This window comes from Plenodomus lingam (assembly GCF_022343315.1).
Source record: "Plenodomus lingam strain CAN1 chromosome Unknown contig_12, whole genome shotgun sequence".
Taxonomy (NCBI): domain Eukaryota; kingdom Fungi; phylum Ascomycota; class Dothideomycetes; order Pleosporales; family Leptosphaeriaceae; genus Plenodomus; species Plenodomus lingam.
The window spans coordinates 96,838-112,180 of record NW_027093930.1 but is presented as its reverse complement, the minus strand read 5'-3'; the positions used below and the strand labels follow the sequence as shown (position 1 = coordinate 112,180).

The 15,343-nt window shown below is 51.6% G+C and overlaps 5 protein-coding genes across 5 annotated transcripts; 3 read left to right on the top strand and 2 right to left on the bottom strand.

Annotated features, from left to right (window-relative positions):
- Window positions 1-940: 940 nt before the first annotated feature.
- Window positions 941-3,944, bottom strand: IAQ61_001276 (uncharacterized protein; the record flags this gene model as incomplete). The annotated part of the gene is made up of 4 exons (XM_003842430.2): window positions 3,263-3,944; window positions 2,595-3,213; window positions 1,316-2,550; window positions 941-1,206 (listed from the first exon to the last, which is right to left on the bottom strand). The coding sequence occupies exons 1-4, from the start codon at window positions 3,699-3,701 to the stop codon at window positions 941-943; spliced, it is 2,559 nt and encodes an 852-aa protein (XP_003842478.1). The 5' UTR covers window positions 3,702-3,944.
- A 1,941-nt stretch (window positions 3,945-5,885) lies between these two features.
- On the top strand, window positions 5,886-6,510 carry IAQ61_001275 (uncharacterized protein; the record flags this gene model as incomplete). Its single annotated transcript, XM_003842428.1, has 2 exons — window positions 5,886-5,919; window positions 5,972-6,510. The coding sequence occupies 2 exons, from the start codon at window positions 5,886-5,888 to the stop codon at window positions 6,508-6,510; spliced, it is 573 nt and encodes a 190-aa protein (XP_003842476.1).
- Window positions 6,511-6,823: 313 nt separating this feature from the next.
- On the top strand, window positions 6,824-8,651 carry IAQ61_001274 (uncharacterized protein; the record flags this gene model as incomplete). Its single annotated transcript, XM_003842427.2, has 3 exons — window positions 6,824-7,276; window positions 7,339-8,071; window positions 8,125-8,651. The coding sequence occupies 3 exons, from the start codon at window positions 6,824-6,826 to the stop codon at window positions 8,649-8,651; spliced, it is 1,713 nt and encodes a 570-aa protein (XP_003842475.2).
- Window positions 8,652-9,725: 1,074 nt separating this feature from the next.
- IAQ61_001273 (uncharacterized protein) lies at window positions 9,726-12,084 on the bottom strand (the record flags this gene model as incomplete). The annotated part of the gene is made up of 2 exons (XM_003842426.1): window positions 9,726-11,975; window positions 12,064-12,084. The coding sequence occupies 2 exons, from the start codon at window positions 12,082-12,084 to the stop codon at window positions 9,726-9,728; spliced, it is 2,271 nt and encodes a 756-aa protein (XP_003842474.1).
- A 225-nt stretch (window positions 12,085-12,309) lies between these two features.
- IAQ61_001272 (uncharacterized protein) lies at window positions 12,310-14,891 on the top strand (the record flags this gene model as incomplete). The annotated part of the gene is made up of 3 exons (XM_003842425.2): window positions 12,310-14,236; window positions 14,290-14,770; window positions 14,831-14,891. Coding segments are annotated over 3 exons (2,469 nt in total), but the record flags the coding sequence as incomplete, so codon positions are not given.
- Window positions 14,892-15,343: the final 452 nt, after the last annotated feature.

Here is a 15,343-nt window from a genome sequence, read left to right as displayed (position 1 = left end):
AGAAGGTGGTAGTAATTGATCGCAGAGTGGGGTGAGTTTTGCGGTGGAGGACCGTGAAGCTTGTCGATGGTGTTCTAGCTGTATTCGCTCGGGATGGCGGGGCTGATTCGAGAGCGGAAATGAGTCCGTTTAACTATGACAAGCAATGAGATGCAGTCAACAACAGATAAAGCGTAAGTAGTAATAATGATAACAATAAAAAGTGGATTGATGTGAAATCCAGGGTCCAGTCAGGGAGGATGTACGATTCAATTTAAGCACGCGTACACGATCTAGATCGCCGACCAGACATACTGAGGCAAGCAGGGTTTCCAAGGGTAAAGAGTCCCCTAGCTACGTCATTGATCCAGACAGTAAAACACACTCGCCCTACAGACGCCCGCGGAGAAGACAACGATCTACACACTGGAGAATGCCGTCGATTGCTGCGCTACGATCGTCTTGAACATGCTTTGCCGTTTCTAGAAACTACCGCTTGCTGGGAGTTACATTCAAAGGTTGTAGGGTTAGGCATGTCAGTCCAGCACTACCTACGTCACTCCGAAGTGGCGCTAGGGGGTAGGATTTAGAAGAGGCGTGAGGACTTCAGCCACGAACTGAAAAAGTTTGCTCAAGTCAGAGCCACTCCCTCAGTCTAACGAATATCTGAGTCACAGGAAGGACTGTGTCTTTTCTCGAGGTAGATGGAAAATCAAAGGAAAAGCCCGCCCAACGTGGTGCGAACTTCCTATACTTGAGAATATGACAAGAACAGCAGCAGGATCGAGAAAAGGCAAGAAGACAATTAAATGAACCAACGTGAAAAAGGTACATACGTCGCATCGCTGAAAGCTAGAGTCCCAATGACCGTATGCTAAACCCAAATCAAAATGCACACATGGTCCGCCCTCGCTCCCATAGATGTAAACAGAGCAAATAACAAAATCATACCGATTACCGCCTAGGCAGGACCAACACCATTAAAAAGCGTCTCCAGTTTGAGGTCATCCAGGCGTGAGGTCCACTCGTGCGTACGAGGCAGTGTAACCCTCCAACCACGATCATCCATCTCATCGAGCAATTGCACAACTTTGACATCCGCGTCCTCCATATCAGTAGCGCATATGACAAAAGTAGTGAGGTAGAATTTCACAAAAGGGTATTTTGAATTCAAAAAGTGTTGGACGTAGTATTGCCATGCATTCGCCGAGCATGGCCTATCGAATGCTGTGGAAATCAATTAGCAAGTGTCTACTGTGGAGTTTTTGTCCCCAAGATCTTGGGCAGATGTATTCCTGGTTCTTGTAATTGTGATGGGCGGTAGGCAAACACTTACGCATGGCGTTCCACCGATAGATGTGGCCTTCCCAGGTTGCAAAGTTTAAGCCATTCCTGCCGAGACTCTTCATGGCTGGCATGGGCCACGCGCAGTAGTGCGTTTGTATAGACCCCTTTGCAAAGATCGCGCTGGGGTTTTTCTCTTTGAAAGACATAGCATACTCGACCAGACATGTTGGAGATGGCAGAGGCAGAGAGGGGGCGCACCCGCCTTCTTCCTCCGTAGATTCTTCCTCGTATGGGAAATACAGGTCGGGAGAGCCGTCTGAGCCTTGTACGATGATCGGACGCGCCTGTGGTATCTCGTACTCGGTCGCAAGGGACACGATGCCGTTGCGCTCCATGTCGTCGATACATCGCCTAATGAACCGATTTTGATCTCGAGTGATCTGTTGGGAAGACCATTTTGACTGCTCCGACTTGATGAACGTGGCATCTGGATTGTAGCATCTGTACCTGTTGTCTTCATGGTTCACTTCAGGAGGAGCTGGGTAGCGGAGGTCCATAGAGTAGGAGATTTGTATGTCCTCCAAGAACATCTCTTGTACCGAAGGCGGTATGACTTCGCGTACAACCCGCTTGGCCATGTGTCGTGGGGATGGGTCTCCAACGAGCATCATCAGGGTATCTTGAACGATATCTAGCAGTCGAAACGGCAAACCTGCTTCTCGATCGATTATCATGAACTGCCAAGAATCCACGACGATTGGGTCGTACATCGATGACTTTCGCATGCGCATGTCGTTTTTGATATCTTCGAGTGTAAGGGTGATGCTGTAGTCGACCCCGTTGAGCTCGTCCAACGTGGTTGCTGAACGATGACGGCTGATGTACAAATCTGGCTCAGTTGGATGGACCGTGGCATCTGCGTGAGTGCCTTCATATACGACAAGATATAGCGCTCCGGTTCGTTTACGGAGTTCATCTAGGAACGCTTGTGTCAGAGGATCACCGATCGCCATCTGCCCGCATAGGTAGTTCCGGGATTGACGTTGTACCCAAAGTGAACCTTCCTGCCTGAGGCCGGCATCCGCTGTGTGGTCGCCTTTGCTTGTTGGGATGAATCCCATATAGACGCCAGTGGTGCATTCATTCAGTATGCTTTTCGGATCGTGCCAATACTGACTGTAAAGTCCGAGCATAAGAAGCTTGCAGATGGTGGTGTAGTCCTCGAAATTGGAGCAGATACTAGCAATGGTTGATGGAGTGAGTAAGGTAGGGAACCAGCGGTAGCTTCAATCGTTAGTGAGATCTCAAAGGACGTGAAGCAGCCCTACAGGATATCCCAACATGGTTTGCTCATATGAAGTCCCTCGACAGTGCTCGGAATCGTGTTTCCTAGCAGCCGAATCGTCTTGATGTCACCGGCAGCTAAAGTCTGCGCGCAGATTGCAACACGTAAATACTGAACGGCATGCGGACGCCAGGCCTTTTCGAAGAAGTCACAGTACATTTCAAGCTGACTTGCTTGGCATCCCGATAGGAACTCGTGGATATTAGTTGATCTCGTCGCATGCTGCAGAGTGCTGGCTTCGCTTTCGTGGAGCACCATGATACGGAACCACGCCCGGATAATATCCGTTCCTGCGTCTGTCTCGGGTTCACCGTAGGAGAGAGAGGGGTTGCGCTGCTGGCGCGAGTCGTCCAGGTCAAGGGCAATACTGTACAATCGTCCAATGCTATCAGCGCAAAGATCGCGATAGAAGTGTTTAAGTACGAGAATAGTCCCGTCGTCTGGCATGTTGAGCAGCGAATCGATGGGTATTCTTGGGTCGAGTGGCGATCGCAGGATCATGATCTTCTCCTTGTTGACTCCAGCATCTCGGCGAGGCTTAGGTGGGTTTCCAGTATGTATTCCTGGCATCTCAGGTGTTGGTCCGCGATTGAGAGTCTGCACTGCGTAATGGTCAGTCCAACCTCATCACCTGAATTGGCGACGACCTACTGAGCAGACTATCTGCGAGCTGCCTGATGTCGTTTTCCAGGTTTCCAATCCATCTTATGTAGTCTTGGATATCGCCACCACGCGGATAGAACTGATCACGAATCTGCCGGCGTAGTTTGATCGATAAGCGCAATTTGATGACTTTTTGTTTTGCAATATCCAAGTTCAGGACAATCAGTCTTTCTGCCTCTTGGTGTGTACGCTCCCATCGCGCACTCAAGTCTCTCCATTCTCGATAATGTCGGCGACAAAAAGGATCGCCTGCGCTAGAAGGAAGCTCAGCGCAACACGGTTTCCCATCGGATTCGAGGGCTTCGCAGGTGGCTCCGAGGGCAGCAGTCGAGTCAGGTATCTCACTCAAGTGCAGGAGATTTCGCGCTTTTGTTCTATATGCTGGCTGCCGTACTGTCGAAGTGTTGACACAAATTTCTAAAGTCATGATAGCCGGCTCCTTCAGGCAAAAAACTGGAAATGGAAGACGTGGGCCTGAGACCAGCCCAGGCACAAGCAAGAAGATGCGATTCAAGTATCTGGAGAAAGGATCACGCGGCCATTCACCCTTTATTGGTCGTTATAGTCTATTATAAGGCGGCCCAAGGACAGCAAGTCAGCGACCGTACATGAATTCGCAAGTGCTGTCTACGCTAGGAAACGGGCCTTCTTATCTAACCTAGGTATCCAGGATGTGAGAACAACGGGCGTTCCCGTACGTGAACAACTTGCCATTGGCTCGAACAGAAGGCCCCATATAATGTAGTTCGAGCAGCACTCGCAAATCTATCATATACATATGGTGCAGGCCGTCTCATCCAAGCGTTGAAGCTACTGTACGCCCAGCTGAGAAGAACCCCGAGGGGACGATATTCTAACCCTCATGTGTTTCGGCAATGCATGACCGCGTAAGATGGGATGGTAACATGGCGAATGATCATCCCAAGGAGCCTGGTCTGAACAGAGAGCCAATCAATACCTATACGTCATGACATAAAACCGGGAGAGGAACAGGTAGCGGTCCGATCTTGGATAGGACGACATATCGTCCCGTGAACCACAAACCTGGCATAGCAGTCCTGGTTGTCATGCGGAGGTTCAGGCGGGCAAAGATGGACCTAGCAGTCTGAGGCGGTACACCGATGACTTTTGAGCGCAATGCTAATGCGCTTCGCCTGCATAAGACCACATTTTCGTCGACGACTCTATTTTTTACGGCTGTTTGAACGATAAGTCAACAATCGGTCGAACAGCGCGCGACTGTATTGTTGCTTAGTATAGTCGATGCTTGGGGTAATCGTTGCCGGATGAAAAACCCATGGGACCCACGTTTCTTGTGTTGCTGCAAGAATAAGCTCTGATGCATCAGCGCTGACATGCGCTTTTATCGGTGAAACGCACTCATTGGGGAAGTATCGTCAAGGAGGGTTGTACGATTGTCTTTTCGGTCGCTCTTGGGATTGGTGGGGTGTTACACTTAAGTGGCGGCGGTTAGCCCAGCGGCTACAAACCATATGCACCGTGAAAGGGCCTTAGCCTGAAACACTTTCAATGTAGTGCACGACAACAACTCGGCCTTAATTCTCCTGGTCAAACCAGAGCGTAGCAAAATGTATACATACTGTATACGCAATGAATGCTCTTCCAAAGCTAACAGCCCTGCGAAATTTGTGCATAGATATAAGTACTTTAGTAGCAAAGGAACGAACGGCCTTGAAAGGCCGACAGAGAGTTGTGGTGCTCTTGGAGAAACTTTCCGAGTCAGTCTTTTATCTCTCTTATGGGGACGAGCGACACTGAACTTTTTTTATATCCATGCTGCGTGATGGTCTTCGCATACCACATGAAATAGGTATGTTACTAGATGTTCGAAACTATAAGCGCTCTGTAGGGATGCATCGCGTGAATCAGCATCGAGGTACGTACGACTGGAAAACACAGCGTGGTATCATGATTCGCATATGCCAAACTGCGTACGCCATATTTCGGCCTTGATACATAGGATGGTGCGAGAATAGTGATATACTGATGTTCTATTTAAAGCTCGTCATATGATTCATCGAGGCTGTGTGCGGTACGAAGACCTGAAAAGGTGGTCGTGATATGTGTAGAGCCCAAGTGCGAACCATGGTTTGTGCTTCTCCTTGGTGCTAGGTTATCCAGTTATAGGTTATCCAGTTAGGGTGAATGATGGAATGAATGAGGTTTTGGGTTGACAGCATCTTGCTTTGTGCGGGGTTTGGCCTGAAATTGGAAGAGGTGATGGGAATCCACAGTGTGTGAGGGGTAGTGGTCACGTTGCTGTTTGGGGTAAAGGTTGGCTTCTGCTGCATGTTGTCGCCATGTCCTGTCTTTCGTTCGTAACCATCCTAATTGTCTATCTTCGGTCGCCTTAGCTGGTCTAGTGATGCCCAGGTTGTGATGAACGGCACGTAAGACGCATGGACAGCCCTATCTTTGAGAGGCGTGACGCGTGATCACGTGCTTTAGTGACACAGTGTGCCTTATCGATAACGATAAGACGCTTTTTTTGCGCCACAGCGACACAAGAGTAAAAGCACGGCAGGAGGAAAATCGCTGTCTCCAACTCGAGAAGCAACTTTCTAATCAATTCACCCCGTGTCTCTGCACCATGGCTTCGTCTCCCGCAGTCCTTGCCATACCTGGTATTACCCCTTGAACCCTCATCCGGCCTATCACCACTAACGACACCCGCAGAGCACCTCCAGTCTAAATTTGACCTCGGAATCTGGCATGCTCTCTTCAACTGGTCGGACCTGACTGTCGCCGTGCAGAACCAGTGGGGCGGCCCTGACTCCTCGGACAAACGAGACTGGCTGGCCGGCCAAATTTCTGATCTTTTCGCTTCGGAACCCCTCACAGACACGGAAGACGTCGAAGTGATGCTGCTTCAAGTCCTCGAGGACGAGTTTGGCGTGCGGCTAGAAGACGAGACAGAGGTCAAGACGGCGCGTGAGATTATGGCGATACGAAAGGAGCTGAGTGAGGGTAGTACGAAGACGGTGGATGCGCTGCAGAAGAAGTGGGAGGAGAGAAAGGGCAAGGAGGTTGCGACAGGGAGTGTGAATGTGAGGGAAGAGAACCAGGAGGGCGAGTGGGACAGTGTGGATGAGGAGAGTGAGGAAGAGGATGTCGAGATGGGGGATGCGCCAGCGCTGGTGCCTGCGAAACCCAAGGCGGCGCCGGAGGTGGATGAGGATGGATTCACAAAGGTGGTGGGCAAGAACAAGAGATGAGAGGCACGATGGATCAAGTTGGATCCTTGAGAGGCAAAGATTGGTCTTTTTGCACAGCACAAAGGTCTACATGAAGCTTGTCTGCTGCTCACTCAGATTCTTGAGATGGTGACACGGGGTAGAGGTCAAGATGTCGACGCCAAGAGCCCGAAGCACATGCTCTCTCCCGCGCAGCCAAACCTTGGAATGCGCATGCTAGTAGTTACCAACGCAGGTGGAGACTCAGGCCGACGAACTGGTGATGTAGACCACAGCACACAACCGCCATATACCCAGAAAGCATACCTAGTAAATAAACTTCCCTTGGATAGCAATGCCAGTGTCTCGCTCGTCTGTCTATGTCTTCTGTGAATGGAGACGATTTCCCCCACTGTTGACTAAACTGGTCTGGGCTGGTTCCGGCGGGGCCGCATGTGCCCGCACCGCTTTCATACCGCAGTGGACCCTGGATGCTCCCGACCCGCCTCTTCAGCGACCACGAGGCCTGACCCCCTCGAAGCTGACTCCCCTCGAAGAACACAGGCCTCTCCCCAACGTCTACCCCTTCCTTTCTGGTGACACAGCAACTATGGACTCTGCGTACGACCACATTCAAGAAGAAAGCTACCCGCAAGATCCGACCAAGCAGCAATCGGCTGGCGGAGAAAGCACCCACCAAGAGACGACGAGCAACTTCAACGCCGAGTTGCAGGATGCCTACAAAGCCATCTCCAGCAGCCCATGGGCCGCGCGTCTAGGGGGGTTTTTGGGCACTGTTAAGAAGCAGGTATGGTAGATGGTTTCAAGCATAACTTGGGTGGAAGAGGGACGCTCATTCCATGTGAACAGGGCGAGCAGTACTACGATACGGCCAGCAAGCAATATGCACCCCTCACCAAGAACGCAACAGCAGGCGTCTCCAGCTTCATCAGCCACGCGCGCAATCTCTCTGCTCACGCCACCGATGCCGCCACTGCCTCCAGCTCGACGGACAAGTCCACCGACAAGGCCAAGGAAGAGTTCGAGGTGCACCCTGACCGCCCCGAATCGCTGCCTGCAGACATTGTCAAAGAAGCAGAGAACATCCTCTCGCGCTTCCGCTTCGAAGCCAAAAAGCGCCTCAAAGATATCGAAAAGGCCGAAGACGCAGCAGATGAGGCCTTGCTCAAGTTTGGCAGCAACATCAGCAACTTCCTCCGTGATGCCGTCACCATTGCACCACCCGCATCAGGCTCAGAGGCCGAGAAGAACGGCGATGTGCTGTTCGAGTCCAAGGACAGCAGCGGCAAGAAGGTCGTGCACGCGACACGCTTTGATGCCCAGCTCCACGTCATCCACTCGACCATCGACTCCTTCCTCAAAGACCCCGCAAGTCCAGAGTGGGAGAAGTGGAAGGCGGCCTTCAATATCGATGCCAAGACCGATGCGATTGCAAAGGATCTCGAGAAACACCAGGAGCTGAGGAGCGCCATGGAGAAGTGTGTGCCTGAGAAGGTCGAGTATGGCGTGTTTTGGTGCAGATATTATTTCCTCAGACATGTCATTGAGAGCGAGGAGACTCGGAGACGGGAGATGCTCAAGGGTATGATTCACTCATCTATTGAAAGAAGAGCAAGAAACTAACGAATAATACAGCATCAGCACCCATTGCCGAAGAAGAAGTAGCCTGGGACGAAGACTCGGAAGACGAATCCGAAGACGAAGCTAAATCTGCTGCTAAACCCAGCACCACATCAGCTACCAAGCCCACCTCCCCCCCAACCACCAAAACCACTCCCACACCCGCCACAAAACCCCCCGCCAAAGACGAAACCTCGGACGAGTCCGAAGAAGAGACCTCCGAAGAAGAGGAGGAAGAATCAGACGACGATTCCGACGACTCCACCCCCTCCCGTCCCACCACCGCCACACCCCGCACCGCTGCCGCCGCCGCAAAACTCCCCACCACCTCTTCCTCGACAACACCTGCCGCCAACCTCGCTGCCTCGACAAAAACTCTCAAGCCTGAACAGCCACGCAGGTCAAATGATGAGAAGAGCGTGGCGGATAGCGATGCGAGCTATGATGTTGTCAGTGGCGCGACGAGTCGGGCGCCGGGGAGCCCGGCGGTGGAGAAGAAGAAGGTGGTGGATGAGGAGAGTGATGAGGAGGATTGGGAGTAGGGTGGGTTGGGGTTAGGGGATGGGAGTCAGTTCGGAGTGAAAGTTGGGAGTGAAAGTTAGGAGTTCAAGTCATAAGATAAAGCTATTTATAGCTATTTATATAACCTTCTTTTTTCTCTCTAAATTCTTGCGCACTATTAGTGTGAATATATATGCAAATAGTCTATAGGACTAAATTTAATGATTTATAAAGTATAGTAAGTTAGATTATAGTAAATTATAGAGGTAGGGTTTTATAAATATAGTTATGCATTATTTTTTACTTTCTTTTGTGTGTTAGAGTGAATTATTAGTGTTGAGGGGGAGGGATAGGTGTTTATATACAGGGAGGTTATAGGGTAGAGGGGGATAGGGATAAGATAGGATTATTAAGATTGTTGGTAGGAGTAGAAGGACTAACACTACTATTATCCACAACTACAGCTCTAGCTACATACACACGCTCATCTCACTCTCGATTTCGCCGTAGATGCCTTGTTGCCCTACTCTGTCGCCCTACTAATATTACAGATTGTAATGGATTGCGTATTTGGCGTTTCTGTGATAAGACGATGGGTTGTGGATTATGTGCATGGACGTCCCAGGTAAAACAGAGATGGAGATGGAGATGGATATCTAAACAGACACACAGCTACTAGTATCTCAATCACAACGTAAACAGACACACAGCTACTAGTATCTCAATCACAACGTAAACAGACACACAGCTACTAGTATCTCAATCACAACGAAAACGCGCATTGGAATCTAAATTGCTAAATGCCTTGAACGCTTAAACCTCGCGGGTGGGATAGAGTGGAAAAAGGTAGAAGACAGGGACATGAAGATGAAATGCAGGAGCGCGATGTGGCTAGTGCACTGCCCTTAGAGCAACTATACAATAGAAGATGAGAAAAAGAGAAGAAAAAGCAACAAGTCCTGCAATGATGAGACTCTGTTGATACCGTATGCTATCGTACCGTCACGCCACATTACTCTTCAAGAAATTAATCCACTCCAAACTAGCCACACACACCACTCACCCTTCCCCTCCTCCAGGCCTCACCACCCCCGAACCTCTGCCAACCCCACCCATCATCCCCTCCTCAGCACACTACTAGGCGGCGTGTCCGGCCCCCCACTGCGCTTAAACTCCTGCGCCGCCAGCGGGGCCCCGCGTCGCGCCCCCGAACCCAACGGACGCTGTGGCTGCAGCGGGCGGGGGAAAAGCGGTTGTTTGAGTGTAGGTTGCATTGTAGCGTGGCGGAGTAAGGGGCTGGGAGATGAGGAGACGGTGGGACCTGAGGTGTGAGGTGAGGAGTTTGATGCGGGGTGGGGAGAGAGTGGAGTTGAAGTTGGGAGGGTGGGTGTTGCGGGTCTGGGGGTTGTTGATCTGGAGTATAATGAGAAGGAGGAAGGCGAGGCGGTTCTGCTGGTGGGATAACCTTCGTAGTCGTATTCGTTGATGGGATGCGCAGTCCCGTCTGGGGTAGCAGTTTCGTGTGCCTCGTTCGTCGCCGCGCGGCCATCGTGGAGTTCGTGTTCGAGGTAGTCTTCTCCGCGCCGCTTGATGGGACTCTCGTCGTACGGATCGAAGCCCACGCGCATCCTAGCCTCGCGCCTGACTTTGCGGCGGAGTTCGGCGTCGCCGCCGGCACCGACGGTACTGCTGTCTGAGAGGAAGAAGTTGAGGAATTCGTCGGAGATGGCGAGGTGGGATGATTGTTGAAATTGTTGGAGCGAGGTGAGGCGGATGAGCATTTCCAAGAGGGAGAGGGATGGCTTGGAGCCGGGAAGGGCGGCAGGGACGCTGGGGGTGTAGAGCGGAGTTGGTGCAGATTTTTGCGGCGAGGGGATCAGGTCGGTGGTTTGAGATGAGAAGACGGGCGAGGATGTCGAGGGGCTGAGGTTGAGGTCGGCAAAACGATGGCTTAGACCTGGGGATTCGAAATCGCTGTGCTGGGAGGAGGACTGCGGCGGGGAGGACGAGGCGATTTCTGATTCAAGGTCTTCTGCTTCATCAATGTCGGAGTCGGTAGAGGCTTCTTCAGTGTACACTTCGAATGCCATCCACTCTAGATCGAGCGTCGGTGGCAGGCGCCATAAGAAGGTCTGTGTCTCGGGCTCTGGTGGTTGTGGTGATGTTGGAGCAGCCGTCTCATGGACATTTGGAGTCGATTCACGGCGCAGCTGTTCATCTAGTTCGCTCTGCTCAAGGTCGGATTCCTCTTCGCCGACAGTATGAGAATCATCCGAATCATAGTTGGTCTCGACAGCATCCTGGCCCATCATGCGACGTGGTGGCGTAGCATTGACATCGCGTTTGAGTAACAAGACTGGATTGTTGGTCGCGCCTTCTGTGCCTATGTTGAGTATCTTGCCCGTGTCTGCATAAAATATTTTAGAAACTTCATGAATAGGAAAGACCTCACGAACACCAGCTTGTTCGACGCCATCGTAAGGCTCTGGCTGTGGCTCATTCTCTTCAAAGCTGTGCACGCGACCGTCATCCAGATCTTCGACAATTAACAGCTGGTAGGCAAATTCTTGCGATTTGCCATCCGATGGTATATGGCGATGGTACGACTCATCGGTGGACTGTGATTGTGATCCGAAAGGCGTTGGATAGTCATAAACACGGTCTACTGGGACTCGTCTCAGCGTCACACGAGCTTTGTGCATGACCTCTTTCCAGGTGGTGTCCCTAAAACCCTCTCCTTTTGGCCGATTTGCGTGGCCTGAGAAGAGCATATACAGGGACACGGTAAATGCCGGGCCAATTTGTTTAGCTAGAGCGTTGGCGGCGCCGTATTGCAAGTCACCCGTGGCAAGATAGCTGCTGGCTTGTAGAAGCCTTGAGGGTGATATCGTCGCAGGAAGTGTGGTCGACAGGCTCACTCCAGATGTTGTTATAGCGAGGTTGATCAGAGGTACGGCGTCCTCGATCTTCTCCAACAGGCTCTTCATGTCAGAAATGATGATCTTGAGCTCCATGACATTTTCCTCGCGCGACTTCGCCTTGGAACTACCTCTACGAGTAAGTTGCTCTTCCGCAACAGCCTTCTCGACGCGTGTTCCTAGTGTCTGAATCTCCAACCTGAGCGATTTGGTGAGGCCGACGGCAGACTCCAGTGAGGTGTTTCCACGGGCCGCGATGAGTTCAATCATGTCAATGGCAGGAGATATGATTTTGATCTTGGAATCCAGCCGTATTTGCAGTTTAGCGAGCTCATTCTTCTCTTTTCCATCGACAGTCTTCATCAAACGACCACATTGCTTCAGCGCATATGAACCAGTGATGGCTATGCCACTTCGAATAGCATAGCTCACGGCCTGCGAGGTGACCTAGATTCTGTCAGCCGACTTGTTCGTCTCGTATTGATATTGCCACACGCCGCTTATGGCTCTGCCCTGTGGCCATGTGTAGTCATACTTTTGCTAGGATCGCATCCATCTTGACTGGTATGCAAGTCAAGTTTAGGGCTGAGCGTGGTGAAGGGAGGGTGTGAATGTGTGTATGTGGGAAGGGGGCGAGGATTTGTTTATGGGGAGGGCCGAATGAAATCCATGGCGACGATCTGCCGTCTAATATAGCAGGCTATCACCAGAATGGAAGACAGAGTGAAACAAAGCACTTGGAGTGTTTGTTTGTTTGTTGCTTGGTCTTGTTGCTGTGTAGATAACCTTCATTGCCATGCTGGCCAATGTTAGGCACCGATGGGCGTTGAGTCAGCCCCACTCAGCCAGTGGGAAGCGACCCCGCCAAATGTTGGGTTGGCCAGCGGCGACCCGCGCACAATTTCTCACCTTTTTCGCCCGACGACCACCTCTCCCAACTCCTGTCGGTCGCCCATATAGACTCTCGCAATTCACTCCGTACCCGCTTCCCGACTCCTACACAATCGCTTCATCAGAGTCTCTGCGATCAGAGACAACGCCTCGCCCGCCTCCAGAAAGTCACGTTACACCCATCATAGACCCCGCCAACATGGCCGAAAGCTGGGAAGAAGAGGAGGAGAAGCTCTCGCAGCAGACGCAGGGCATGAACCTTGGCAGCGCTGGCGCAGGCAATTTCACACCAGGCGCAACCTCCTTCACACCGGGCGCCTCCTCGTTTGTGCCCGGCCAGCAATACGGTGGCTACAACCAAGGATACGGCCAGTACCAGCAATACGCGGGGTACAACCAGCAGCAACAATACGGTAGCCAGCAATATGGCTACCAGCAGCAACAGCAGGGCTATCCGCAATATGGCCAACAACAAGGAGGCTACCCAAACTACGGACAGCAGGCTGGTTACAACCAGTATGCTGGATACCAGCAACAACAAGGGGGCAACTTCCAGCCCCAACAGCAGCAGCAGCAACAGGCGCCTGTAAAGATCGCTAAGCGAGGCGACACTGACATCACAGGCTCGGAGGGCTCTGCAGCTGCTCCCAAGAAGGATGCGCCCAAGGCAAAGGTCCTCTCGATTGGCGGTGATAGCGCGCCCAAGGCGAAGGTTTTGTCTATTGGCGGAGACACGACGACACCAAAGGTGGAAAAGTCGGCTGGTGGCGCAAAGGTCATGTCGCTCGGAACGCCAGCAGCCGCTCCATCAGCTGCCAAAGACAAGGCCGACAAGTCAGCTCCCGAGGCTGGCGCAAAGGTCACTGCTGCAAAGGCCATCGAGAAGACGGGAGAGCCCACCGCATCATCGGGAGGATCCGGACGGACGTCTCCAACACCATCCTCGGGCCGTAACAGCCCAACACCAAAAGATAAGTCCTCTTCCAAGGTCGTCGATATTGATGCCGAACAGGCTGAAGTTGTCGACGAAGCGACGCTTGCGGAAATCTACGGCAAAGAACATGTCAACATTATTTTCTTGGGCCACGTCGATGCTGGAAAATCGACTCTCGGAGGCAGTATCCTCATCTCCACAGGCATGGTCGACGAGCGAACACTCGAAAAGTACAAGCGCGAAGCCAAAGATGCGGGTCGAGAGACATGGTATATCTCATGGGCCCTCGATTTGAACAAGGAGGAGCGACAACAGGGCAAGACCATTGAAGTTGGTCGTGGCTTCTTTGAAACTGAGAAGCGACGATACTCAATCTTGGACGCGCCAGGGCATAAGACTTATGTTCCAAACATGATCAGTGGTGCCTCTCAAGCCGATGTGGGTCTGCTTGTCATCTCCGCACGGAAGGGAGAGTACGAGACTGGTTTCGAAAAGGGCGGCCAGACCCGAGAGCATGCTATGCTGGCCAAAACGCAGGGTGTCAATAAGATTCTCATTGTCGTTAACAAGATGGACGACCCTACAGTAGAATGGTCAGAGGAACGATACAAGGAGTGCACCACCAAGGTCGTGCAGTTTTTGAAGGGTGTGGGCTACAACCCCAAAACAGACATCTCCATGATGCCTGTTAGTGCGCAGACATTTACGGGCATCAAAGAGCGCGTTCCCAAGAGCTTGGCACCCTGGTACGATGGACCTTCTCTACTCGAATATCTGGACAACATGCAAGCGCTAGAGCGCAAGCTCAACGCACCATTTATGATGCCCATTGCCGCCAAGTACAAGGATATGGGTACCATGATCGAAGGAAAGATTGAATCAGGTAAGCACTCGGATGGAGGTGATTGTGTGGGTACAGGCTGTTGACAGAATCAGGTATTATCAAGAAGGAAAACAAGTATCTCATGATGCCCAACCGACAGACGGTGCACATCTCAGCACTTTTCGGAGAACAAGAAGACGAAATTCCGGGAGCGACATGCGGTGACCAAGTCCGTATCCGTATCCGCGGTGTAGAAGAAGAAGACATTCTTCCCGGTTACGTGCTGTGCTCGCCAAAGCGACCTGTCCACTGCGTTTCTACGTTTGAGGCGCAAGTCGTGCTGTTAGATCTCAAGTCGATCATGACAGCCGGTTTCAACTGCGTACTGCACGTACACGCTGCTCAAGAAGAGGTCACCATCAGTGCGCTTTTGCACAAGCTGGAAAAGGGCACTGGACGTAAGAGTAAGAAGCCACCCGGATTTGCTACAAAGGGCATGAGCATCATTGCGAGGTTGCAGATTACTGGAACAGCGGGATCCATTTGTGTGGAAAGGTTCGAGGATTACCCACAACTTGGTCGTTTCACACTACGGTACGTTTGTTCACGAGTTCAAGTGGCTGGCTCGGTCCATTTTGCTAATACACATGACAGAGACCAAGGTCAAACCATTGCTATTGGCAAGATCACGAAGCTCATCACAGAGGAGGCTTAAGTTGGCGCATATCGCAAGGAGGACCAGGACACGGCCTAAAAGCATTGAAGATTTTTGCGTGTACCATGCATGTATGCATGTATCGGCGGTGGTGGCGGAGAGGGAGAGGGAGAGGGAGACAGCTCGAAGCATGGATACAGGAATGGATAGGAGTGAAAGCACTTGGAAATACCATGTCTCTTCTCGCTATTTACATGTCTATACTTTCAATGTGACAGCGACGCCCCATGAACCACCTGTCGAGCGCACAAAAACCGACATGCTCATGTTTTTCGGCGAACGCTCGACTCCGCGGCAGCGACGGTGAGACAAGCCTTTTAGTGCCGCAATCAACAGCAACCTTAATTGACTTTCCTTTCCTGGAAGGTCACTGTGTGGCAATATGGCACTTGTAATGCCGCGCAGAAATCATCGGTCAAATCTTGCAGTGGAATCAAGTCCATGATGCTTGC